The sequence below is a fragment of the Oryza glaberrima genome, chromosome 7 (assembly GCF_000147395.1).
Source record: "Oryza glaberrima chromosome 7, OglaRS2, whole genome shotgun sequence".
In the NCBI taxonomy this organism is placed as follows: Eukaryota; Viridiplantae; Streptophyta; class Magnoliopsida; order Poales; family Poaceae; genus Oryza; species Oryza glaberrima.
The window spans coordinates 1,597,355-1,624,007 of record NC_068332.1 but is presented as its reverse complement, the minus strand read 5'-3'; the positions used below and the strand labels follow the sequence as shown (position 1 = coordinate 1,624,007).

At 42.3% G+C, this 26,653-nt stretch overlaps 4 protein-coding genes, 1 long non-coding RNA gene and 1 pseudogene across 5 annotated transcripts; 4 read left to right on the top strand and 2 right to left on the bottom strand.

Moving 5' to 3' along the window:
* The first annotated feature begins 1,490 nt into the window (after positions 1–1,490).
* On the top strand, positions 1,491–4,303 carry LOC127779722 (L-type lectin-domain containing receptor kinase SIT2-like). The gene is made up of 2 exons (XM_052306608.1): positions 1,491–1,569; positions 2,527–4,303. The coding sequence occupies exons 1-2, from the start codon at positions 1,519–1,521 to the stop codon at positions 3,595–3,597; spliced, it is 1,122 nt and encodes a 373-aa protein (XP_052162568.1). The 5' UTR covers positions 1,491–1,518; the 3' UTR covers positions 3,598–4,303.
* A 1,941-nt stretch (positions 4,304–6,244) lies between these two features.
* On the top strand, positions 6,245–8,379 carry LOC127779259 (L-type lectin-domain containing receptor kinase SIT2-like). Its single transcript, XM_052305991.1, has one exon. It carries the CDS (start codon positions 6,245–6,247, stop codon positions 8,273–8,275), a length of 2,031 nt encoding a protein of 676 aa, XP_052161951.1. The 3' UTR covers positions 8,276–8,379.
* Positions 8,380–9,737: 1,358 nt separating this feature from the next.
* Positions 9,738–15,909, top strand: LOC127779723 (uncharacterized). Its single transcript, XM_052306609.1, has 2 exons — positions 9,738–11,794; positions 13,437–15,909. Exons 1-2 carry the CDS (start codon positions 9,791–9,793, stop codon positions 15,432–15,434), a joined length of 4,002 nt encoding a protein of 1,333 aa, XP_052162569.1. The 5' UTR covers positions 9,738–9,790; the 3' UTR covers positions 15,435–15,909.
* On the bottom strand, positions 11,001–16,034 carry LOC127779724 (uncharacterized). Its single transcript, XR_008018723.1, has 4 exons — positions 15,899–16,034; positions 12,388–12,433; positions 11,210–11,471; positions 11,001–11,125 (listed from the first exon to the last, which is right to left on the bottom strand). It is a non-coding gene; the product is annotated as an uncharacterized LOC127779724 (long non-coding RNA).
* A 3,886-nt stretch (positions 16,035–19,920) lies between these two features.
* On the top strand, positions 19,921–25,613 carry LOC127779614 (L-type lectin-domain containing receptor kinase SIT2-like; annotated as a pseudogene).
* Positions 22,281–26,497, bottom strand: LOC127779613 (uncharacterized). Its single transcript, XM_052306437.1, has 4 exons — positions 26,191–26,497; positions 23,374–23,806; positions 23,201–23,300; positions 22,281–23,058 (listed from the first exon to the last, which is right to left on the bottom strand). Exons 2-4 carry the CDS (start codon positions 23,578–23,580, stop codon positions 23,042–23,044), a joined length of 324 nt encoding a protein of 107 aa, XP_052162397.1. The 5' UTR covers positions 23,581–23,806; positions 26,191–26,497; the 3' UTR covers positions 22,281–23,041.
* Between the last annotated feature and the right edge of the window lie 156 nt (positions 26,498–26,653).

Sequence of the window (26,653 nt, the reverse complement as noted above, 5' to 3'; positions counted from 1 at the left end):
GAATTTTGAACAGTAAGACTGTAAATATTCAGAGAAAGATCTTTTAGATGGTTTCGTCTGAATTTTCTCCATTTGCAGAAGAACATTGTGGATATTGTTTGCCATGTCTTTCGTGGTTGATCAGCGTATTTGTTTGTATCTGATTGCCTTACAAAGAAGGATGTAATCCATCTGTGCATTCACCTTCATAAATGGCAGAGTAAGCAAGATACAAAATCAAAATCAACCCATTTTGCAGCCTATTAATTTGAGCCATATATTATGCATTCAAAATCTCGCTTTAATTTATTTTAAAGAGATTGACTATTTTTTTCCAAATTTGTCAGATATTTCTCATGAGATATATATGATCTATGCAGGCTCAGAATATCAGCTCCAACCATTTTATTATATGTGAATAATCTAGAAAACGGGGCTTGATGAAATTCAAAAAACTTAAAAGAAGTTTCAGAATTCAAAATGAACTCTAGAGCATAGAAACTATTCAGCTCTATTCAAATAGTATCAAGCCTGTTTGATGTGGAGAAATTTGAGGTATTTGGAAAAAGGAGTCAATTTTGAAACAGAGTGGTTATCAGCTAATAACCATTAGATTTTCTGAAACTTGCCCCTGTATGTTTGAATCCTAGAGACGTTTTGGTGTTTTTAGTGAGGTGTTTATATCATTATATATATTTTTAAATGATGTTTAATTCCAAGGTATTTATCTGAATAACAAATACTTCTACGAATGTTTTGATATGAATTTCTTGATTGTCACAGGGGCAAACATCAATGTCATCAAGAAACTGATTGAGTGTAACTTGATTACGGTGACTACAGGTAATCTCCATAAAACACAACATTTTGGTAAAAGTTAAAAGATAGTTGTTAGATTACTACAAACAATATTATAGGAAGGCACATATATACCAGAGTCTTCGTCAAGACAAATAAGAGGTAAGTATTGATTGCACAGGCAACTGGGAACCTATGTCAAGCACATATAAGAAATCTGGCACATGATTTGATACAAACGATTCTCCTAATGCATAGTACAATAAATACTATAAATTTTTCACCTTCTCGTGTCATAATCAAGTTTCTTGCATGGCAGGTAATATTTACATAGAAAAAATTGGAGGTATCTGATGGTAGATATTAATGAAGCCAATCATACACATTTTTTTTCATCATTAAAAATGAATACTTTATTTTTTATATTCCAATATTTGCAACTTAGAACCTCACTTTCTTTACAAAAGAGTAAAGTCCTTTAAATTATATATAAAGGTTGAAAAAACTTACTGACAACCATTCCGTACATAAGATGGTTGTTTTCACATTTATCACACATCTATTTTTTAGGGAAAGCACATATTTTAATCAATACACATAAAAATCACTTTCACAATATAAAGTATCAACTCTTTCAGACAAAGACACTTGTGGAAATAAGAGCAAGGCAACAGGACTTGTCCTAGCTGTAAATTAATATAAATTTCCCAACAGTGTGTTATCTAAAACCACAAAAGGAACATGGCTTATGAAGTGCTCCACCCATGCATCTTCCTTGATCTTTTTCTTCAGGTTAGGCAAACATCTCGCACAAAGTTTTGCTTTCTTTTCTTACTCGTTTCCTTTGGCATCAACTGTGCATCCTTCACCAATACAAGTGGTGATCAACTCTTATACCTTGGGTTCACTGGTGCCAACCTCATCACTGATGATACTACCGTAGTCACGTCAAACGGACTACTTGAGCTTACTAATGGGACAGTTAATCGCAAAGGCCATGCATTCTACCCTTCTCCATTGCACTTCCGCAAGTCACACAACAATAAAGTATGTTCTTTCTCAGTTTCGTTCGTGTTTGCCATCCGCTCTAGCTATCCCAGAATGAGCCTACATGGATTGGCCTTTGTTGTTTCCCCAAGCATAAACTTCTCCAATGCATTGGCTAGCCAATACTTGGGCTTCTTAAATTCTCAAAACAAAGGCAAAGCAAGCAACTATATCTTAGCTATCGAGTTTGACACTGTCTTAAACATCGAGTTTGAAGACATCGACAACAACCATGTAGGCATTGACATCAACGACCTCCATTCGGTAAAATCCCACTCTGCAGGCTACTATGATGATAGAAATAGTATCTTTCATAACATGAGTCTTATTAGTGGTGACCCAATGCAAGCATGGGTGGACTACAATGGAGAAGACAAGAAAATCAATGTGACTATGGCTCCTATTAAAATGGCAAAACCTACAAAGCCACTCATCTCAATATCCTATGACCTATCAACAGTTCTTAAAGAGCCGTCGTATATTGGATTCTCAGCGTCAACCGGTGCATCTGACTCACGACACTACATCCTTGGCTGGAGCTTTGGCATGAATAAATCAGCTCCTATGATTAATATCAACAAACTGCCAAAGCTACCTTATCAAGGCTCAAACCCTCAATCAAAGCTCCTGGCAATCACTCTGCCAATAGCCAGTGCAACATTTGTGATTCTTTTATGCAGTGTATTTATTATAACTGTGCAGAGGCGATTGACGTATGCAGAGCTAAAAGAAGATTGGGAGGCTGAGTTTGGACCACATCGGTTTTCATATAAGGATCTGTTCCACGCTACACATGGATTCGACAATAAGAACTTGCTTGGTGCAGGAGGATTTGGTAAGGTCTACAAAGGAGTACTTCCATCATCTAAACTAGAGGTCGCAGTGAAGAGAGTGTCTCATGAGTCTAGACAAGGGATGAAGGAGTTTGTTGCTGAGGTTGTCAGTATTGGCCGCATTCGTCATCGCAATATTGTTCAATTATTGGGCTATTGTAGGAGAAAAGGTGAACTACTTTTAGTTTATGACTATATGACAAATGGTAGCCTTGATACATATTTATACAATAATGAGCTCAAACCTACATTGAGTTGGGATCAACGCTTTCGGATCATCAAGGGTATTGCATCTGGATTGTTCTATCTCCACGACAAGTGGGAGAAAGTTGTCATCCACCGGGATATCAAGGCAAGCAATGTGTTGCTCGATACTGAAATGAATGGAAGGCTAGGTGACTTTGGCCTTGCAAGACTATATGACCATGGCACTGACCTACAAACAACGCACGTGGTCGGTACAATGGGGTACCTCGCCCCAGAATTGGTATGCACAGGTAAGGCATCCCCTCTCACAGATGTGTTTGCCTTTGGTGCATTCCTTCTTGAGGTCACCTGCGGGCAAAGGCCAGTTAACCACAGTTCACAAGACAGTCCTGGTGTATTAGTTGATTGGGTACTCGAGCATTGGCAAAAAGGATTGCTAACAAATACAGTAGATGCAAGGCTGCAAGGAGACTACAATATTGATGAAGCATGCTTCGTGCTAAAGTTAGGTCTATTATGCTCACATCCATTTACCAACATGAGGCCCAATATGCAGCAAGTCATGCAATTCCTTGATGGTGATGTGCCACTCCCTGAGCTGACACACATGGATATGAGCTTCAGCATCATCTCCATGATGCAAGATGAAGGGTTCAACCCATATACACTATCATCATATCCTCCTCCAGGGACTAGCGTCGGCACAATATCTAACATCTCTGGAGGAAGATGATAAACTTGGTGCTTTCATGTGTACTTGTGTGGCATCAGTGATATTATGTATCGAGTTATGTAATGTTGGGGCAGAACTTAGATTATTACAGGGTCATTTCTTTAATCTTGTTAAATAACAGTGTAGGAGTACTATTTACTTACTGCATGCCAGTTTTACCATTTACTCCTAGCAGCAGCTTTATTTGTATCATGGTAAACATTTACATACTATTATGTACTATTAATTGTTTAGTTGAGCAGTTAAGGTATGAAGCCAATATTGTCTGTTCTACATAAATCAAACAGTATCTGCGTATTATTGTACTGCATATTGCTATATTGACCACCAGAAAATTAAACATGAATGTCCCTAGTGGAGGCAAAAATATAATTGGTTTACCCTAAATAGTTCGCTTTGAAAAAACTAAATGCAAATATTATATATTGCGGTCATGTGTTGTTTAATGAAAAGATAATTGGTGTACCATAAAGTATTCATTTTCTACTGGAGTTAAATGTGAATATTTGTAGAATAAAATGGAAACTAAATTGAAGCAGGCCCAATAACATTGCATCAATCCTTAGGCCCAGTTCTATTCTTCAACCCCAAACTTCAATTTCCTCGTTTTCCGTTAACACGCTTTTTAAATTGTTAAATGGTGTATTTTTTAAAAAAAAAGTTTCTATATAGAAGTTGTTTAAAAAAAGCAAATAAATCCATTTTTTAAATTTATAATAGTTAATACTTAATTAATCATGTGCTAATGAGGTTTCTCGTTTTAGATGCAACAAAAATCCATCTCCATAACAGGAGATCGAACGAGACCTAAGGTGGTGTTTGGGAAGGAGGGACTAAACAAAAATTTTAGTCCCGGGACTAAAATTTTTGTGGACTAAAATTTTTGTGAGAGGGACTAAAGTTTAGTCCCTCATTCCCAAACACCACCTAAGTCTCTGAATTCTAATATGAGGGTGCTATGTTTCCAAGATCTAATCTTTATTCTTTACTAAACTAAATGTAAATAAAGAGATCATGTATTCTCAAAGGCCCAATACAAAAACAGGAGAACTGATCAGTAGAAATAAGGATGCCCAAGCCCAGTTGGCCATACTCCATATTTGTGTAGTTATTCGTGGCATCTTTTTACAAAAGAAAATGGTATTAAAATGGTCCACTATCAGCATTACCCTTTAGCAAAACATGGAGACAGTCACTGTCGGTGGAGACAAGAAACCAACTGTAGAAACGATGACGAACATTGGGTCAAAGCACAGCATTTCACACCAAATCGACTATTATTAGCTAACCATTGTACTCCCTCCGTTTTTTAATAGATGACGTCGTTGATTTTTGGACACACGTTTGATCATTGTCTTATTCAAAAATTTTGTGCAAATGCATAAGATATAAGTTATGCTTAAAGTACTTTTAGTAATAAAACAACTCATAATAAAATAAATGGTAATTAGGTAAATATTTTGAACAAGACAAATGGTCAAACCTGTGTTCAAAAGTTATTGGCATCATCTATTAAAAATTGGGGTTGTATAATCTACTGCCAAATGAACTATTGATCGGTTACATCTTTGAACTTTAGATCATAGACCTTCAACCATATCAAATTGCAGTGTTTGTACCTTTGTATCAGTGCTTCAAATTGCTAATAATATAGTAATATTGCTTATACTATTTTTCTTGCAAGGAAACATTGTAAATATGTACGGTCACAACTTGACATGCTGTATTCTGTCAGATCATGACCCCTCCATATATAAGTCCAAGCATGCTTAGTTACGCATTATTAACTTCTAACGTGAAATAGTGTATAAGCACGTGTTACAAGACTTAGTTATGGATTAAGTCAAGAAAAAGAATAGTTGAACTTGCTAAGGATGGTTAGTTGTATGCAGAAAGTCTCAAGGGGCATTTTCTTCGAACTCATACCAAATCTCTAGATATTGGCTTATTGGCCTCTACCATGATATTATATAATTTCCTTGTCAATTCATATCCCCAGTAGTGATCAACATGTACACCTCATACCATGTGCTTTTTCAACAAGGAATTAGGGTTATGCATGCAGTCCAAATCAAACTATCAATTATATCTGCAATGGACAGGTAAATTTAACAAAATTTGAGCATTTCTTTTAAATGATTTTGGATAGGAGCTAGCTTTAAGGCAACTTTTGGTCTCTGTCTGATCTTTTTTTTTTCCCGCGAATGAGCATAAGGCTTGTGTATGGAAGGAGAAAATCGGTCTGATCATTTTGTTCCCTAGCTAATTGTAAGTCAGCCGGTCCTTATTTTACTGACCACAATTACCTGGTGTCTGCATTTTATCATAAGTTAGAGAAAATTTTGTAAGGAACAAACTTGAGGTCAATTTCAAAGAAAAGTAAAACTTGGGTTAAAATGAGGATAAGCTCTGAGATAGTGATATGTTTGACCGAGCAAACAAAAGAATAACTTGGTAGTTTGCATGTTAGCCTGGCCGTATCACTTTCAGACAAGGACAGGAAAGGAATTGAAGACTATGCAGAAGATTCCTGCAGTTTAGCTTCATATATGATAGAGTGAAACCTGGAATGCTCCCGGTACAGCCAAGTCCTAAACACCTTTGTACCTTTTTGCACCTTAATTCTTTGGTTCTTCCCAAGCTACACATGGAGAATCAGCCTGTGCTCTTCAGTGCTGTTTTTATCCTCTATGTTAGCTTTCTTGGGCCCTTCTGCGCCAGCGCCGGCGAAGAGAGCTTTGTCTACTCCGGCTTTGCCAGCACCGGCGCAGCCAACCTCACCCTCGACGGCTCAGCCATGGTCACCACCACAGGGCTCCTTCAGCTGACAGACAGCATGCCCAATATCCAAGGCCATGCATTCTACCCAACTCCGCTCCGGTTCAAGAAGCAATCGAATGGCATAGTCCAATCCTTCTCCGTGGCCTTCGTGTTCGGCATCATCTCCCCGTACTCCGACGCGAGCACCGACGGCATGGCCTTCGTCGTCGCCCCAAACAAGGGCTTCCCCAATGCCACGGCGGCGCAGTTCTTGGGCCTCCTCAACATCAGCAGCGACAACAGCACAAGCAACCACATGTTCGCCGTGGAAATCGACACCGCCCAGAACACCGAGTTGGACGATATCGATGGCTACCACGTCGGCATCGACATCAACAGCCTCCACTCCAAGAAATCCCAACACATCGGCTTCTACAATGACCAGCATGGTGGGCTCTTGAAGAACCTGACCCTCACGGGCAGCAACTGCAAGCCGGTCCAAGTGTGGGTGGACTACGATGGAGAGACCACACAGATCAATGTCACTTTGGCTCCCATCAAAGTGACCAAACCTACACGGCCACTGCTCTCAGTCCCCTTCAACCTATCCACAGTGCTCACTGACCAAGCATACATTGGCTTCTCGGCAGCAACAGGTCCGCTCACCTCACATTACTACGTGCTTGGATGGAGCTTCGCTATGAATGCTCCTGCTCCACCTATTGAAATCTCCAGGTTGCCGAGGCTCCCTTGCCCTGGAGATAATAGGTTGCAGAAGATCTTGCAGATCCTATTGCCAATTGTCGCTGTAGCATTGATCTTCGTTGTAGTCATGATACTTGTGAGGAGGCAGCAGAGATATGCGGAATTAAGGGAAGATTGGGAGGTCGAGTTCGGGCCACACCGGTTCTCATACAAGGATCTGTTCAATGCCACAGAAGGTTTCAAGAGTAAGCACATACTCGGCGTGGGAGGGTTCGGAAAGGTGTACAAAGGAGTGCTTCAGACATCCAAACTTGAGGTTGCTGTGAAAAAGGTATCGCATGGTTCAAACCAAGGGATGAAAGAGTTTATCTCTGAGGTTGTTAGCATTGGTCACCTTCGGCACCGCAACCTTGTGCAGCTACTTGGTTATTGTCGACGAAAGGGTGAACTCCTACTAGTGTATGACTATATGCCAAATGGTAGCCTTGACAAGTATCTATATGGTGAAGACAACAAACCTGTCTTAGATTGGGCTCAGAGGATGCAAATCATCAAAGATGTGGCCTCTGGCTTATTCTACCTCCATGAGAAGTGGGACAAGGTTGTCATCCACCGTGACATCAAAGCAAGCAACGTGCTCCTGGACAGTGAAATGAATGCCCGGTTAGGCGACTTTGGTCTTGCAAGATTATATGACCATGGCACCAACCCACAGACCACGCACCTGGTTGGAACCATGGGATTCATAGCCCCAGAGCTGGCACGCACAGGAAAGGCATCCCCTCTCACCGATGTGTTCGCCTTCGGCACGTTCCTTCTTGAGGTCACCTGTGGCCGGTGGCCGATCAGCAACAGTGCGCACCACGGCCGAAAGATGCTGGTTGACTGGGTTCTCCAGCACTGGCACCGGGGATCGCTGCCAGACACAGTGGACCCGAAGCTGAACGGCATCTACAACGTCGATGAGGCATGCCTGGTGTTGACACTTGGGCTGATGTGCTCACACCCAATACCCGGAGCAAGGCCTATCATGCGGCAGGTCATGCAATACCTTGATGGAGATGCACCGCTGCCGGAGTTTACACCGGCAACCCTGAACTCCAGCTTGCTGGCAATAATGCACAATGAAGGGTTCGACCCATACGTCGCACAGTACCCGTGGTCAGGGAATAGCTTGGGCACAATGACACCAGACATCTTGTCTGGAAGATGAGACCTGCACATAATGCCCTCTCTCATGTTGTTAGAACTTTCAAGTGCTTGCCTGCTTAGGCAAATGACAGGCAATTATAAAATGTCCTTTGTTGTAGTATCACTAGATTTACCTTACTTGTAGAAGTGCAGTGTATTTTGATTAACTGTAAATCTGTGTAAGTTACTGTGATTGGATTGATTCTATGGTGAATATAGATGGAGGTTTGTGAACTGCAAAGCTATGTGGATCAGTCATCAGTGGGTAGCATGTAAAGTCGTGACTTCCATTGTCAGCAAAAACTGAAATATTTACTTGAGTTGTTACCTGTCACTGCAATTGATGTCTGTCTGGAAAAAAGAAGCCAATTAAAACATTGAAGCAGGCTCAGCCCAGATCGACCGACACTGCTTCTCTCTACACATCCATCATGGACCCAGGTAGTTGCAGATCAGCGATTCCTCAAGACAGATTCAAAGACCAAGGGCCCAGAAGTTTGCCGAATCGACAATGCAGTCTTACACAGCTTCAAGTCTTCAAAGACAGATTCAAGATTCCTCAAGGAATACAGCTACACCAATCCCTGAAAGTTGGAAGGAAAAAAGAACAGGCTGAAAATTTAACACCAACTTCTGTCAATCTAATATCAGAAGTTCAGAACAAAGGTGGAATTCAGAGACTTCATTTTATTTCAGAATGTCCATATGTCATCCTGACACCAGCATGAAACACCAAGCTTGCAGACTTCCACCAGAACAAATGGCATTCTCAACAAGAGGGGAAAACACAGCCCAAGAAGGATAGCTTCGACAGATCACCAGTTGGTCTGTGTGCAAAGAAAATGATGTCACTTTCTGTTTGTCCAGAGAAGACAAGGCAGACCATGCAAAGTCATCAATGCACTGGGAATTTGTCAGACAACATACCTTTACTACTTACATCACTGGGTTGAAACTTGATTCCCAGTCAAGGATGCCGCCTCCAAGTTCAGAAAAATATAGCTTCTGTATTAATATTCAGACTATTGAGATATCCCATTGGCCAATGTTTTGTTCATACCACTTGTTGGCTGCTATACTATGACCAAAGGAGTGGGTTGACTATTAGTAGGCACCAATGAAAAATTACGTGACTGAAAGAAATGTTTAATAAACAAATGATGTGATGTCTGCTAGAATTTTATAGGAGCTTCAATATGGTCAGCGTCAAATTTATTGTCAGATGTAAACAAAGCCAAAATTATGTAGCAAGCTAGCAGTCTAGAACTAACCCTCTGGTCATTCATACATCAAACAAGTACAGATGTATAATCTCATGCACCTTAATTTGTTTCTTAGTGGCCCAGACAAATAAATATATTTTCCATTATTAATTCACATAAGCATGTCATTTTCAGCATTTATTGCTTGATGCATACTTTGGTGTAGGCATGTAGGAAACAAACAGGAAGGAGGCTAGGAAAAGTATGCAGAGGATTTGGACAAGCAAGCCATAACTAATTATAAATAGCCTAGATCCAGATTAAATTGAGAATGCATGTTAGTGTGGCACTGCAAACCACACTGCATGATCCACAATATGCAAGTAGAAGAAAAGCCTAGCATGAAGATTATGCTGTTCGGCCTGCTAGCAGTTCTTGCAGGGTGCAGTGATGCTGTTGACCAATTTGTCTACTCCGGTTTCACCGGCAGCAACCTCACCCTTGATGGTGGAGCCAGAGTCACGCCGAGCGGCCTCCTGGAGCTGACCAACGGCATGGTTCGGCTGAAAGGCCATGCCTTCCATCCGACTCCACTGCATCTCCACGAGTCGCCTAATGGAATGGTGCAGTCCTTCTCCATATCGTTTGTGTTTGCTATCCTCTGTGACTACCCTGATTCATGTGGGCATGGCCTCGCCTTCTTCATTGCTCCAAGCAAGAATTTCTCAAGTGCGTTCTGGACCCAGTATTTGGGCCTTTTCAACAACAAGAACAATGGAGACCCAAACAACCACATCTTTGCTATCGAGCTCGATACTGTCCAAAATGATGACTTACAAGACATCAGTAATAACCACATTGGCATCAATATCAACAGTCTTTACTCCATGAAATCTCGTGATGCTGGCTTTTACGATAATAAGAGTGGTGACTTTAAGAATTTGACACTCATTAGCCAGAAGGCGATGCAAGTTTGGGTAAACTATGATAGAGAAATCACACAGATCAATATGACCATGGCCCCCCTCAATGTGGAAAAACCTGTGAAGCCATTGCTTTCTACTACCTACAATCTATCAACAGTGCTCACTGACTCGGCATATATTGGCTTCTCATCTTCAACAGGAACAGTCAGTGGAAAACACTACGTGCTAGGTTGGAGCTTCAGCATGAACAACCTGGCTCCATCAATTGACATTGCCAAGCTTCCTCGTGTGGGTCAAAAGGCTCGGTCCAAGTTATTGCAGACAATTTTGCCAATAGTAGCTGTGGTGTTCCTCCTTTCTGCAGGCACTACCATTTTTCTGTGCATGCGGAGGAATCTAAGATATGCTGAGCTACGTGAAGATTGGGAAGTCGAGTATGGGCCACGGAGGTTCTGTTACAAGGATTTGTTTGATGCCACAGAAGGATTCAAAGATAAGCACCTACTAGGTACAGGAGGGTTTGGAAGTGTGTATAAGGGGGTGCTCCCTATATCTAGATTGGATATAGCTGTGAAAAGGGTGTCACATGACTCAACCCAAGGCATGAAAGAATTTATTGCAGAGATTGTTAGTATTGGTTGCCTTCAACACCGCAATCTTGTGCAGTTACTGGGATATTGCCGGCGAAAAGGTGAACTTCTCTTAGTGTATGATTATATGCCAAATGGAAGCCTTGACAAATACCTATATGATAAAGAGGGCAAGCCTACATTAGATTGGACTCAAAGATTCCAAATCATCAAAGGTGTAGCATCTGGATTACTCTACCTTCATGAAGAGAGCGAGAAAGTTATCATTCATCGGGACATTAAGGCAAGCAATGTACTCCTCGATAACGACACAAATGCACGGATAGGTGACTTTGGTCTTGCAAGGTTGTATGATCATGGTACTGATCCAGAAACCACACGAGTGGTTGGCACCATAGGATACCTAGCTCCAGAGCTAGCACGCGGTGGCAAGGCGACCCCTCTTACAGATGTATTTGCCTTTGGCATGTTCATTCTTGAGGTCACCTGTGGGCAAAAGCCTGTCATGCAAAACACAGAAGACGACCAATTGGTTCTTATTGATTGGGTGCTTGAACATTGGCATAAAGGCTCACTCGCTGATACAGTAGACATCAAACTTCAAGGAGAATACAACATAGATGAGGCCTGCCTAGCACTAAATATAGGGTTGCTGTGCTCCCACCCTTTAACAAGCGTAAGGCCAAATATGAGGCAAGTCGTGCAATACCTCAACAAGGACATACCACTACCTGAGTCAATGCCAACACATTTAAGCTTCTGCATGATGGCCTTGATACAGAACAAAGGATTCAGTCCATGCATCATAACAGATCCTTCATCAGCAACAAGTTTTGGCACAATATCTAGCACCTCACTCTCAGGAGGAAGATGAATAGATGAGGCATGTGATCTTCAATAGTTTTAGGTGTGCTTGCTTATATGTTTGGAATAATTTTTACCTATCTACAGAATTTTATTCTCATAAAATTTATTTCCATATTTTCATGTGCCGGTTATGTTTAGTTTAATATATTTAACTGGGATTATAAATTTATTTGATGATAAAATCAAGACCTTCTAAATAGAAGATGCAGTGGGTACACAAAGTCACGAACTTGAGCAAAATGAGGCACATGAACAGAAAAGAAGAAAACAGAAAGGGAGAAGACAGACTACTAAAACTAGAATTGGACAATGTCGTCATCTTCTCTAGCAAGGGATGCAGACATATTTCCCTTGCATAAAAAACTGAACAAGAAATGACATAAATTATTGTTCTTCTAAATATTTTTCTTCTAAGTGCCCCATGTACGAGCCAAGGAATTACTATTAGTATTTAACTATAGAAAACACAGCAAGGAATAAAAGAAAATCTGGGGTGTATCAGGTCAGAACAAACATTAGATCCTACAAAACGAAGAACGGATAAGTTACCTTAAGATCTGCTTGCACTTGACGAGATATGAAGAGCTCCAGTCCTCTGCAACAGGACCAATAATAAAATGAGCTCCCCAAAAAATGAAGATTGGTTTCCAATGAGCAAAATTCAATGAAGGTTCTCCACTTGGTACTTGTGAACACAAGATTTATTAAATAACCGTTCGCTGTACTCAAGAAAATAAAATAGTATGGTTAAAAAAAAAAAGTTGTTAGCAACACAAGTTATTTATGTTTATCTAAACGTTTATGTACCCATTAGATATATCATTTGTTTTGATTGAGTCCTTAAAAAAATCTGTATTTCAGAATTAAATTCAAGTTTAACTTCCTCTTGTTTTGGAGATTAAGTTTAGACCATATAACTGGACAAAATTTTATTCAGCTAAACACAAAGTGCACACATCACAGTTGCAAACATGACAACAAGACTAGGGAAACTGACTGCGGTGATGGCAACAGGAACCAACCTGTAGGCGTGTAACACAGGATGCATTTCTTGACATATTCAACAAATGCAAAATTCAGCTATTGGAAATCAGAAAGAAACATTTCATTGGCCAGAATTTGTCATCGGAGATATATCAATAGTTATGGACAGGTCGACAGTATTGTTGGATCTCAATAAGCACTTGGCTGGCAAAATTGAGGTATGAGATTCAGCATCGCTAGCAAATGTTGGATTGTTTTTCTTTATTAAATTTGACTAGTCAATTTTTCCAAGGAAATTTCAAACTGTCTTTAGTTAAAATAAAAGAAGGTGATAAATGTCCCTTTTGTCAAAGTAGTCTCTATCAAAGTAGCAAGGAATCAAAAGAGAAGCTATTCACTTGAGACTAGCACAGAATAAATACATAAAGCAATATACGGAAATCATAATTCATAGCTGGCTGAGTCAATACTGAGAAAAGTAAAAATAGTTTGACTACTACTAGAGGGTTAGACAACCGCAAGCCATTGTTCACAGTTATCTTATAGAGTACTTTGTTCTTGCATCTTTCTATAATCTAGAGTTGTAACAGGTTGCATTCATGCCTGGCAAGAAGTACAAGTGTTTAATTCTATGCCAACTCCTATTCCTTGGCCTCGACCTTGCATCCTTCACCATTGCTGAGGAGCAGTTCATCTACTCTGGCTTCAGTCAAGCCAACCTAAGCCTTGATGGCACAGCTACAATAACACCAGAAGGGCTCCTTCAGCTGAGCAATGGAACCTTTAACCTCAAAGGTCATGCACTCTACCCATCTCCTCTGCAATTTCGTAGGCATCCCACTAGCGACGTGCAATCTTTTTTGCTCACCTTCATCTTCAGCATCCTCTCTGCTATTCCTGACAAAGGTGCAGATGGCATGACCTTCTTTATCTCCACAAACAAGAGTTTCTCCAACGCGCTGCCAGCCCAGTATTTAGGGATCCTCAATGACCAAAACAACGGCAATACAAGCAACCATATCTTCGCAGTTGAGCTTGACACCATCCAAAACAGTGAATTCCAGGACATCAGTGACAACCATGTTGGCATCAACATTAATAGTCTCCACTCTGTGCAATCCCGGGATGCTGGCTTCTATGATGACAAAAATGGCGTGTTCAAGAACTTGACGCTCGTTAGCCGTGACGTGATGCAAGTGTGGGTTGAGTATGATGCAGGATCCACACAGGTTGATGTAACCTTGGCTCCCATCAAAGTGGCTAAACCTACAAGGCCACTAGTCTCAGCCATCTACAATCTCTCAACAGTGCTCCCAGGTACAGCATACATTGGCTTCTCATCAGCCACTGGGGTGATCAACTCAAGATATTACGTGCTTGGCTGGAGCTTCAGCATGGGTGGAACTGCTTCAGGGATTGACATCAGGAAGCTACCAAAGTTACCTCATGTTGGACCAAGGCCTCGCTCAAAGGTTTTGAAGATCATTATGCCAGTCACTATTGCAGCATCCATCTTTGTTGCAGGGGCTCTCTTAGTTCTTCTTGTGCGGAGGAAATTGGCATATACCGAGCTACAGGAAGATTGGGAGACAGAGTTTGGGCCAAATAGGTTCTCATACAAGGATTTGTTCCTTGCTACAGAAGGATTTAAGAACAAGAACCTACTTGGTACAGGAGGATTTGGAAAGGTGTATAAAGGCATACTTCCAATGTCCAAATTGGAGGTTGCAGTTAAAAGGTTGTCACATGAATCAAGGCAAGGAACAAAGGAGTTCATAACTGAGATTGTTAGCATTGGCCGCCTTCGACACCGAAACCTTGTTCAGCTACTTGGCTACTGCAGGCGAAAAGGTGAACTTCTTTTGGTCTATGACTACATGCCAAATGGCAGTCTTGACAAGTACCTATATTCTGAAGGCAAACTGTCGCTAGATTGGAATAAGAGGTTCCATATCATCAAAGGAGTTGCATCTTGCTTGCTCTACCTCCATGAGGAGTGTGAAAGTGTTGTCATCCACCGAGATATCAAGGCAAGCAATGTGCTTCTTGATAGTGAATTGAATGGACGGTTAGGAGATTTTGGTCTTGCAAAGTCATACGATCATGGTTCTGACCCACAGACCACACGTGTGGTAGGTACCATGGGTTACCTAGCCCCGGAATTGGTACGAACAGGTAAGCCGTCCCCTCTTACGGATGTGTTCGCGTTTGGCACATTTCTTCTTGAGATCACCTGTGGGCAAAGGCCTGTCAAGCAGAATGCACAAGGTGACCGATTTATGTTGGTTGATTGGGTACTTGAGCATTGGCAGAAAGGATCAATGGTGGAGACAATAGACAAGAGGCTACAAGGAAACTGCAACATAGATGAGGCATGCCTTGTGCTGAAACTTGGGCTCTTGTGCTCACAACCATTCTCTAGGTCAAGGCCCAGTATGAACCATGTCATGCTATACCTCAACGGAGACATGCCGCTTCCAGAGTTCACGCCAACTGATACGAGCCTGAACATGCTAGCATTGATGGAAAACAGGGGATTCGACCTTTCCGGTGTGTCATATCCACAGCTGATGACAAGCATTGGCGAAATGTCAAGCCTCTCAGGAGGATGATAGAAAAAAAAAAATGAAGGTTCCATAGTCTATTGCATTATACTGGGCGTTTTCTTGTATACTTGCTCTGAATGAACATAGGCCGATTCTGCCCATTGGACATTGGATTGTCAATAAAAAATTCAGCATATGGCACATAGATAGTAAAAGTGTAAGAAATATGGTATCTGAGTCCTTTTATGTATTCAGTTTTTCAGTGGAGGCACCAGACAAGAATGGCCATGTATGTAGGAGCAAGTAACAATTAGCCCAAAACCTATAATAGCATTGTAGTTGTTTTTGGATTGAATCATGGAAGCATACCATTTGATTTTTGTTTTCAATTTAGCCATACCAATTTAGAGTTTTAGATGGTGAATCACACACACAAGCATCCCTACATGCCATGGCAACTAGAAAATGGTAGAACCGCTCCCAAATCGAGAAATGAGAAATTGAAGGCGAGCAGGATTACGGGAGAATACCAAGTGCCACCTGAGCCGAAGAAACCCCATGCAGCCACCGCTCCTCCGCCGGCGGCCGCCGCCGACGAGGGCGTCGCCGTCGGGCATAGCACCGGCGGCAGCCGGCAGGCTCTGCTGGTTGGCTGCGAGCGATGAGGCCAGCCTCGGCCTTTCCTCGCGACGCCCTGGCCGAGCCGGCGCCATCGAGGAAGGCAGCCGGCGAGCAGCCGCCGGCCGGCGAAACAGATAAGGCGGCGGCGCGGCGGAATCGGCTTGCTCGCCGGCGGTGTGGGAATGATGACTCCCAGCCCAATATGGCCCACGCTATTTTCCTTGTATATGATTTTGGGCTCCAGCCCAGCCCATATTAGGCCCATGACTTCATGATAAATACTAATAAATAGCCCATTATATTACTACGGAAATGCTCTTCGCCGGTCGCCCGGCGCTGGGTAGCCGGATCGGACGCTCCCCCGCGCCCCCTCCCCCCACGTGTCTACTTGGGCCCACCCACTTCTGCTCCTCTTTTTTCTACAAAAGATGTTTCACCCAGTGTATTTACAATGTTTCACTATTTATAGATCTAATGCACTATTTATAGATCTAATGCTGCAGTAAATTAAAATACTCTTTTGCAACAAAAACCCACATATTTTGAAAACTCTCTATTAAGAGAATTTGGTTTATTTTTTGTTCCACCCAAAATGTTTCACCCATTGTACTCACAATGTTTCACTATGTATAGATCTAATGTTGCACTGAACGAAACATTCCATTGCAACAAAAAAACCCACATATTTTGGAAACCCCTATTAAGGGAATTTGGTATATTTTTTGTTCCACCGAAAAATGTTTCACCTATTGTACTCACAATGTTTCAGTATGTATAGATCTAATGTTGCAGTGAACTGAAACATTCTTTCGCTATTTGCTGAAACATTGTTTTTATATAAGGTGAAACAACACCCGATTTAAACGAGTGAAACATTTTTTATCTACTTAGTGAAACAATTCCGATATATCTGGGGGAACATCGTGCAACATTTAAAAATAATTCAATAATAAGCTAAATTTTTTTTCGTCGGAATATATCCATGTGTGGTCTTGTTTTGAGATTTAATTGCAACGAATTTAATGGTGCAATCGGATCATGATTTGGATAAGTAATTTAAGAGATAAATCAGTTTAAAGTAATTTTGCACGTAAATCGGACGCTGACGTCATGCTGACGCCAGCACCCGATTTTACCCCCTCCCGGTCGGGCGCCCGACCGGGAGTCATCCCCATATTACTATGTAAGGTCCTAGAGATTATTTGAAATGTATATCTAGACTCATCTACCTCATTTTCTAGAAGTTCATTCATCTACTTTACTCTTTTTAAATACTCCAATTGATAGCCTGCAATATTCACTTTCAGAATTTGACCGTTCATCCTTTTTCTAAAAATATTTACATACGCTAAAATGGATATCAGGATATGAAGCTCAAAGTTATAGGTTATTAAATTTCTAAAAACATTACTTCGTATTAAAATTTATTTGGGAACGCTAGGGGACGGGATACCGTCCCCCAACGGGATAACTCCTCTCCACAACACGATTCTTATGTATACACGCACCAGGCCTGCTCACTTGCCGCCGTCGCCGTCCCACGCCGCTGCCGCGCCCATCCCCCGTCGCCTCCGCCGCCACCGCCGCCGCACACATCCCCCACCGCCGCCGTCGCTGTCCCCCGCTGCCGCCGCACCCATCCCCCACCGCCGCCGTCGCTGTCCCCCGCTGCCGCCACACCCATCCCCCACCGCCGCCGTCGCTATCCCCCGCCCCCGCCGCCGCGCCCATCCCCCGCTACCGCCGCCCTCACCGCGCCCGTCACCTGCCGCCGTCATCACTGTCCTCGTCTACAAGGGACAACTACAGGGGGCCGAACATGCGTGTCGGGGTGCTCCTCCCCCAACGGGATGCCCAGCTATATCTAGTAGAAATCACCTGATACCTGGTAGGTATCATCCGATATCTCGCAAGTATCACGTGGTACATGGTAGAAATCGTCTGGTACCTCACGAGTATCACACGATACGTGGTAGAAATCATCTGATACATGACAGGTATCGCATGATACCTCGTGAGAATCACACGATACGTGGTTGAAATCATCTGATAACTGACAGGTTTCACATGATACCTCGCGAGTATCACGCGATACGTGGTGGAAATCGCATGATAGTATCACATGATACTTGCAGGTATCACCTAAAACGTGTGTAAAATCGTCTTATACCTGATAGGTATCACACCTGATACATACTCGGGATCATCTTGTTTGTGTAGAATCGTCTGATACCTGATAGGTATCACACCTGATACCTACTCGGGATCATCCCATTCGAAAACGGGATTCCGTTATATAGCAGTCCCCAATTTATTATGTCCTGAATATGACAATTTAAAAATAATTAATAGTTAAAGTTTTAATAATAAAGCTCAAAGTTATCTCAGTTACTTTTATTTGAATACGAAGATAGTTACAATTTGTCCAAAAAAAAACTAAAGAGAGATAAAACTAGAACAGAGGTGTATTGACACAAGAAGTGTCCTCTCAAATTTAGCACAACATTCAAGTCAATTCACCTCAAATTTCACCAGACGGCGAAATAACGCCGGGCAAATTTATTAAGATTTAGAGAAATTTAGTAAATTAAACCACAATCATGGTCGTTACAAACACGAATAGCCCCTACACTTATTAAATCATTCTAACTAGCATGTTGGCCCGTGCAAATTGCGCGGCTAGCATCATTATATTTTCTCTCATATAATAGCATATATATTTTCTCAATGTATTATTCAAATATATTAAAATGACAATATAATTTTAAATTTTTACTAACTACATGTTAGTTATTAATTATTTTTAATATTAAATTTTTGTTATTTGTAAATTATAGTCCTATATTGACTCTAGACACGCTTTCAATTTTTCTTTTTTTAATTCCAAATTTTCGCTATCTGTAAATTGTATTTCTATGTAGACTCTAGCCTCTTCTTCCAATATTATTTATTTTTAATTCTGAATTTTTATTATTTCTGATTGTATTTCTATGTAGACTCTAAACTGATCTTTTAATATTCTTTAATTTTTAATTTCGAATTTCAGTTACTTCTAAATTGTATTCCTATATTGATTTAGACTCTTCTTCCCATGTTTTTTTAATTTTGAATTTTAGTTATTTATAAATTGTATTTTTATATGAACTCTAAACTCTACTTTTAATTTTATTATGTTTATTCCGAATTTTAGTTAGTTTTAAATTCCTATATGGACTATATACTCTACTTCTAATATTCCTTATTTTTAATTCTGAATTTCTATTATTTCTTAATTGTATTTATATATGGACTCTATAGTCTACTTCTAATATTCCTTATTTTTAATTCCGAATTTCTATTTTTTTTCTTAATTGTATTTCTATATGGACTCCATACTCTACTTCTAATATTCCTTATTTTTAATTCCAAATTTCTATTATTTCCTAATTGTATTTCTATATCGTAACTGAACTCTACTTCTAATATTCCTTATTTTTAATTCTGAATTTCAGTTATTTCCTAATTGTATTTCTATACGAACTCTATACTCTACTTCTAATATTCCTTATTTTTAATTCCGAATTTCAGTTAGTTCCTAATTGTATTTCTTTATGGACTCTAGTCTCCTCTTCTAATATTCCTTATTTTTTAATTCCGAATTTTAATTATTTCTAAATTATATTTCTATATGGACTCTAGTCTCCTCTTCTAATATTCCTTATTTTTTAATTCCGAATTTCAGCTATTTCTAAATTGTATTTCTATATGGACTCTGCCTTTTCTTTTTCTCCGATTAATGTGAGAATTTCTAGGCCATGAGAGCGAACGTGGAGGTTACTTTTTCTATTCCTTTAATTAATAATATAATAGATAGATAGATTTCACTTTTACCTCACACAATATTACTAGCGTTGAAGGCTTGAAGCTGATTCTTTCGTGAAACATGAAGCCATCATGCTCCTTCACGTGAAGCTCATCTGCCTCCTCCTCCTCGCCGGAGCTAGCCTCGCCGCGTGCACCGCCGGCGACGGCAACGACGACGACGACCAGTTCGTTTACTCAGGCTTCACCGGCAGCAACCTCACCCTCGACGGAGCCGCCGTGATCACGCGCACCGGCCTTCTCGAGCTCACCAATGGCACGCTCCGCCAGAAAGCCCACGCCATCCATCCGGCCCCGTTCCGCCTCCGCGGCGGCTCGTCGTCGTCGTCGACGGCGACGGCGACACGGTCCTTCTCGGCGTCCTTCGTGTTCGCCATCCTATGCCCCGACGCCGACGCATGCGGCCACGGCATCGTCTTCTTCGTCGCGCCGGCCAACCACAGCTTCTCCGGCGCGTTCCCCAGCCAGTACATCGGCCTCTTCAACGGCAGCAGCGACGGCGACGCCGGGAACCACCTCGTCGGCGTCGAGCTCGACACCGACCAGAACAACGAGTTCCGCGACATCGACGGCAACCACATCGGCGTCGACATCAACAGCCTCACCTCCATTAACTCAACCAGCGCCGGTCGACATCAACAGCCTCACCTCCATTAACTCAACCAGCGCCGGCTACTACGACGACAACGACGGCGGCAACTCCGGCGACCATGGCTTCCACAACCTGACGCTGGCGAGCCACGGCGAGGCCATGCAAGTGTGGGTCGATTACAACGGCACGGCCAAGCAGATCACCGTCGCCATGGCTCCCCTCAAGATGGCCAAGCCTTCCAAGCCATTGCTGTCTTCTACCTACGACCTCTCCATGGTGTTCGTCGCCGACGAGCCCTACATGGTAGGCTTCTCGTCGGCGACGGGTTCTTTCAACTCCAGACACTACGTTCTCGGTTGGAGCTTCGCCATGGATGGACCTGCTCCGGCCATCGACATCGACAAGCTGCCGAAGCTGCCTCGCTTCGCCCCCAAGCACAAGCCCAAGATGGTAGAGATAATTCCACCATTGGCGACGGCCACGTTCATCGTCGCGTTGGGGATCGTCTCCGTTCTTCTGATACGGAGATGGATGAGGTACACCGAGTTGCGGGAAGATTGGGAGGTTGAGTTTGGACCGCATCGGTTCTCCTACAAGGACTTGTTCCGCGCCACGGATGGATTCAAGAGCATGAATCTGGTTGGTGTCGGAGGATTTGGGAGAGTATACAAGGGAGTTCTTCAATCATCTAAATTGGAGATCGCTGTCAAGAGGGTATCACATGATTCGAAGCAAGGCATGAAAGAGTTCATTGCGGAGGTTGTTAGCATAGGTCGACTACAGCATCGTAATCTTGTTCAGTTACTTGGTTATTGCAGTCGAAAAGGTGAACTCCTTTTGGTGTATGAGTATATGGCGAATGGAAGTCTTGATAAACACTTGTACAGTGAAGGTGTTAAGCGGGTTTTAGATTGGGATCAAAGATTTCGAATCATCAAAGGAATTGCATCTGGTTTGCTCTACCTTCACGAGGAGTGGGAGAAAGTGATCGTCCACCGGGATATTAAGACAAGCAATGTCCTCCTCGACAGCGAGATGAATAGTCGATTAGGTGACTTTGGCTTGGCAAGGCTTTATGACCGTGGTGCAGACCCACTGACAACTCATGTGGTTGGTACCATAGGATACCTAGCGCCAGAACTAGGCCGTAGCAGCAAGGCCACTCCTTTGACTGATATATTTGCTTTTGGCATATTTATTCTCGAGGTTACTTGTGGGCGAAGACCCATCATGCAAGTTCCAGAGGGCGAACAGCATGTGTTGGTTGACTGGGTGCTCGAGCATTGGCACAAAGGATCAATAACTGAGACAGTGGATACAAAGCTCCATGGAAACTATAATGTAGATGAGGTATGTCTAGTACTAAAGCTTGGATTATTATGCTCACATCCTCTCTCCAATGCAAGGCCCAATATAAGGCAAGTGATGAAGTACCTAACTGGAGACATGGCAATGCCAGAGCTAGTACCAACACACCACAGTTTTCATACACTTGCACTGATGCAGAACCAAGGATTCGACTCATACGTCATGTCATACCCATCATCAATGGCAAGCATGAGCGCCATGTCCAACAACCTTTCAGCACAAAGATGAATTACAGTGTTAACATATTGTACTTATGTAAATCTTGCATGCTTAGTCGCTTAGATACTCAAAGTGTGGCCTCCATTTTCAACCTTACTGTTTTATTTTTTTTAAAAAAAAATAAGTTACTGAAAAAGAGTTCTACTGTTTAATGAAATTCAGGCCAAAAAGAACCAAGTGAAATTACTGAATTTCAATTATTGCAGTGGATAATGCAAAAATAAAGAAACTGAAATCCAAAAAAGCCTAAGTGCAAGACATGAGAGATTCGTGATTGTCTAAAAGATCAGACCAAAGTGTTGAAGTACCATACCTCCCTACATATCTTGTTCATCATCTAGTTTTTTAGGTGACTTGTAAGGTATCAGAGTCAAGTCAAGAGAGGTACTGATTTAAAATATCTAAACACTATGATGGAATATAGTGGTGATGTTGAGCGGTTAAAATCCTTTCCTGAACAACAGAGATATTTTTCACCCATCTCACACATACCATTACAAAGACAAAAAAAACCAATGCCATGAATTTCAGTTTAACAAATAACAATGCATTTGTCATCTACTTTCACAAACTCCAATGCAATGATTGCATAAGAGATGAAGTTATTTTGAGATAAATAAGATGGTGAAAAATAAAGTTATTTTGGGACGGGGGAGTAATAATCACATCACAGTTCAAGTTCACTTCTTAACCAGACTTAGCTGGACAACAACCTAGACAAACCAAAGACCAAACACTATCAAGTCATCGTCGAAGTGGACATGTCAGAAATTAAGTGAAAACTACAGCATTGACAACTGCAAATCTACTATGGCTAGAGGAGCACGGCATTCCATTCTTCAACACGATTATGATTGATCAGTCAAAATCATGTGGTCCAACACGACTGTGATAATTGATTCCGGAAAAGAAAATTTCTGACCAGAAGGAAGCACGAATTTTCGCTCAACTTCCGCTACACACTTGCTGATCTCTCTTAGAAGATTCGTTGACGTGTCCTGTGACGTTGTTGCTAAACAACCCTGGCATCTGTTTCCAGGAAACAGTCAAGCAAGCACAACAAATAAATGTTTTGATAAGTTCTTTAGTAAAGAAGTTCTGATAAGCTCAAATGGATCGTAAAAAAGAAATTCCATCACATGCTTTGACTACAAGAGGGCAGTAATAGTACCAGAAAACGATGGTCGATTTATCGATTTCCAAATGAAATCCAGAGCACTTGAGACCATATGTAACAAGAAGCCACCGCACCACCAGTAAGTAAACTTCAGCTGCAAATGTTTTGGAGTTGTTAGTCCATATCAGTTTTCAGAGGAACAATTGGCAAAAACAAGTGCACCGTACCGCGCCTTTCATGAAGATTGCACTCTCCTTTCTTCTCCATATCCTGCTGTTCCATGGCTTTAATCTTGTGCTGGCCGTCAGTGCCAGCGATGACCAGTTCGTCTTCTCTGGCTTCTCCGGTGCCAACCTCACCCTCGATGGCACGGCCACGATCACAGCAGGAGGCGTCCTTGAGCTGACCAATGGCACGGCCAGCTCAAAGGCCATGCCTTCTTCCCAGCTCCCTTGAGCTTCCGCGGGTCACTCAACGGCACGGTGCAATCCTTCTCGGCCTCCTTTGTGTTTGCCATCCTCACAACTTACCCCAACCTGAGCTGCCATGGCATCGCCTTTGTTGTTGTGCCGAGCAACAATCTGTCCACAGCACTGGCAGTGCAGTACATGGGACTCACCAACATCGACAACAATGGCAACGCAAGCAACCACATTTTTGCTGCAGAGATTGACACCATGCAGAATGTTGAGTTCCAGGACATCAACAACAACCATGTCGGTGTTGACATCAATGGCCTCCACTCGGTGGAATCACACTATGCAGGCTACTACGACAAGAATGGAAGCTTCCATAACATGAATCTTATCAGCGGCGATGTTATGCAGGCATGGGTGGATTATGATGGAGATATCGCTCAAATTAACATCACCATTGGTCCAATTGATATGCCTAAACCAGGAAGGCCACTCATCTCTACCACATACAACCTCTCAGATGTTCTCATGGAGCCATCATTCATCGGATTTTCCTCTGCGACAGGCCCAATCAACTCTCGGCACTACATTCTTGGTTGGAGCTTCGGCATGAACAAGCCTGCTCCAAACATTGATATTGCCAAGTTGCCAAAGCTACCTCACCTTGCCCCAAAGCCTCAATCCAAGGTCTTGGTAATCCTACTTCCAATAGCTATCGCAGCATTCATCCTTTCTGTGGGCATCGCCATGGTTTTTCTAGTACGGAGAAGACAGAGATATGCTGAACTGCGTGAAGATTGGGAGGATGAGTTTGGACCGCATCGGTTCGCATACAAGGATTTACTCCATGCTACTGATGGATTCAGTGACAAGCATATTCTTGGAGCGGGAGGGTTTGGCAGAGTATACAAAGGAATTCTTCCAAAATCAAAATTGGAGGTTGCTGTGAAGAGGGTGTCCCATGAATCAAGGCAAGGAATGAAAGAGTTTGTTGCTGAAGTAGCTAGTATTGGCAGGATTCGACACCGCAACCTCGTGCAACTACTTGGTTATTGCCGGAGAAAGGGTGAGCTCCTTTTGGTATATGACTACATGTCAAATGGCAGTCTTGACAGATATTTGCATTATGAAGGGAACAAGCCAGTCTTGGATTGGGTTCAGAAGTTCCAAATTATCAAAGATGTTGCATCTGGTTTACTCTACCTTCATGAGAAGTGGGATAAAGTTGTCATTCACCGGGATATCAAAGCAAGCAATGTACTACTCGATAAAGAAATGAATGCACGACTTGGCGATTTTGGCCTAGCAAGGTTGTATGACCATGGCACTGATGCACACACAACGCATATGGTTGGCACCATGGGTTACCTCGCGCCAGAGCTAATTCACACAGGGAAGGCATCAACTCTTACAGATGTTTTTGCATTTGGCACGTTCCTTCTCGAGGTCATATGTGGGCAAAGGCCTATTAAGGAAGATGCACATGGAAATCAAATTTTGTTAGTCGATTGGGTACTTGAGCATTGGCACAATGAATCCCTACTTGACACAGTTGATCCAAGGTTACAAGATGATTACAATGTGGAAGAGGCATGCCTTGTGCTAAAGCTTGGGCTGCTCTGCTCACACCCTTCTACTAATGCCAGGCCATGCATGCAACAAGTTGTGGACTACCTTCAAGGGGATACACCAGTTCCAGAATTGGCATCAACACACCAGAACTTCAACGAGCTAGCCTCAATGAGAAAAAAAGGTTTTGACCCATACATCATGTCATATAATCCATCATCAACGGTGAGTTTTGGCACTGTATCTGACCTATCAGGAGGAAGATGACATACATGGTACTGCTTAACGGTATCCTACATACTTAGTTGACAAATCCGTGTGCCACATGATCTATTTTGTTAAGATGTAAGTGAAAACTAGCAGGCTAGGATAAACCACATTTATCCTTGATGGAATGCCCAAAGTAGATAACAAATTTATTTACAGGACTTCAGTGAAGTAATTCTGAACGAGAAAGCATCAGTGAACAAACAGACAGTGTTTTTTTCCCCATATTTAGCTATATGATGGTATCTTATTTTTCGTTTCGAATCTGATTCAGTGAATTCAGAAATCACAATGTCTGAACCCCTTGTTGTCCAACTGTTCTAATCTTGTGTAGGAATTCCTATATACCTGCAAAATCTGCACAAACAGAAATGTGCTTTCCTCCAATACACTGCTCACCCCAGCTGCACCCATATCTCCATTTCTGCATCTGGTTTATTCAGTTATATCGAATTTTTACGATGATGCAGCAGGCAGGGACATCTGCCACAGGGTTCTGACCTGAAATTCAGGCTTTCAGAGATGGAATTGCAGCTCATTGTCATTGGTGGCAGTATTGTTGATGGCCAAATTTATCACCCATTGCAATTGTGATTTAGCTCGTTGTTCTTTTTTTTTAAATTTATTAAACCAATTGAGACCGTATAAACTACACGAAGCATTCACATGCCATGGCAACCTAGCCCTGCAATTCCACCCCGTACAGCCTCAACCTAACTAGGAAATTGGTAGAACTGATCCCCAAACCAAAAGGATGACGACTTGAAGGAAAAGAGGATTACGGGAGCATACCAGCTACACCTGAGCCGAAGAAATCCATGGAGGGCGGCCGCTAATCATCCACGCGGTGGTTCCCCCTGCCGCGGAGGCCGTCGCCGTCGTGCGCCGCAGGCGGCACCAGCAGGGCTGTCGATCGAATGAGCAGGCAAGCCTCGGCCGCGCGTGAGGACTCCATGGCGGAGCCAGTGCGTCGAGGGAGGTAGTGGGCGGCCGCTGGCCGGCGAAGCGGATAGGCGGCGGCGCGGCGGAATGGTTTGCTCGCCGGCGTCGCCGCCGGAGTGGGGGGGTGTCCACCAAGCCGAACGAGATGAAAGCCCAATGAGGCCCATTTACTAGTACGCAAGGTTTTGGGCCACGGACCACTAACTTATCAGCCTAGTGATTTTCCTTCCAGAAAGTATACTGACCTCCTCTTAAACTCTTACCTTTCATTTTATTTTCTTATAAAAGTAAAAAAAAAATCAACTCTGTTCCT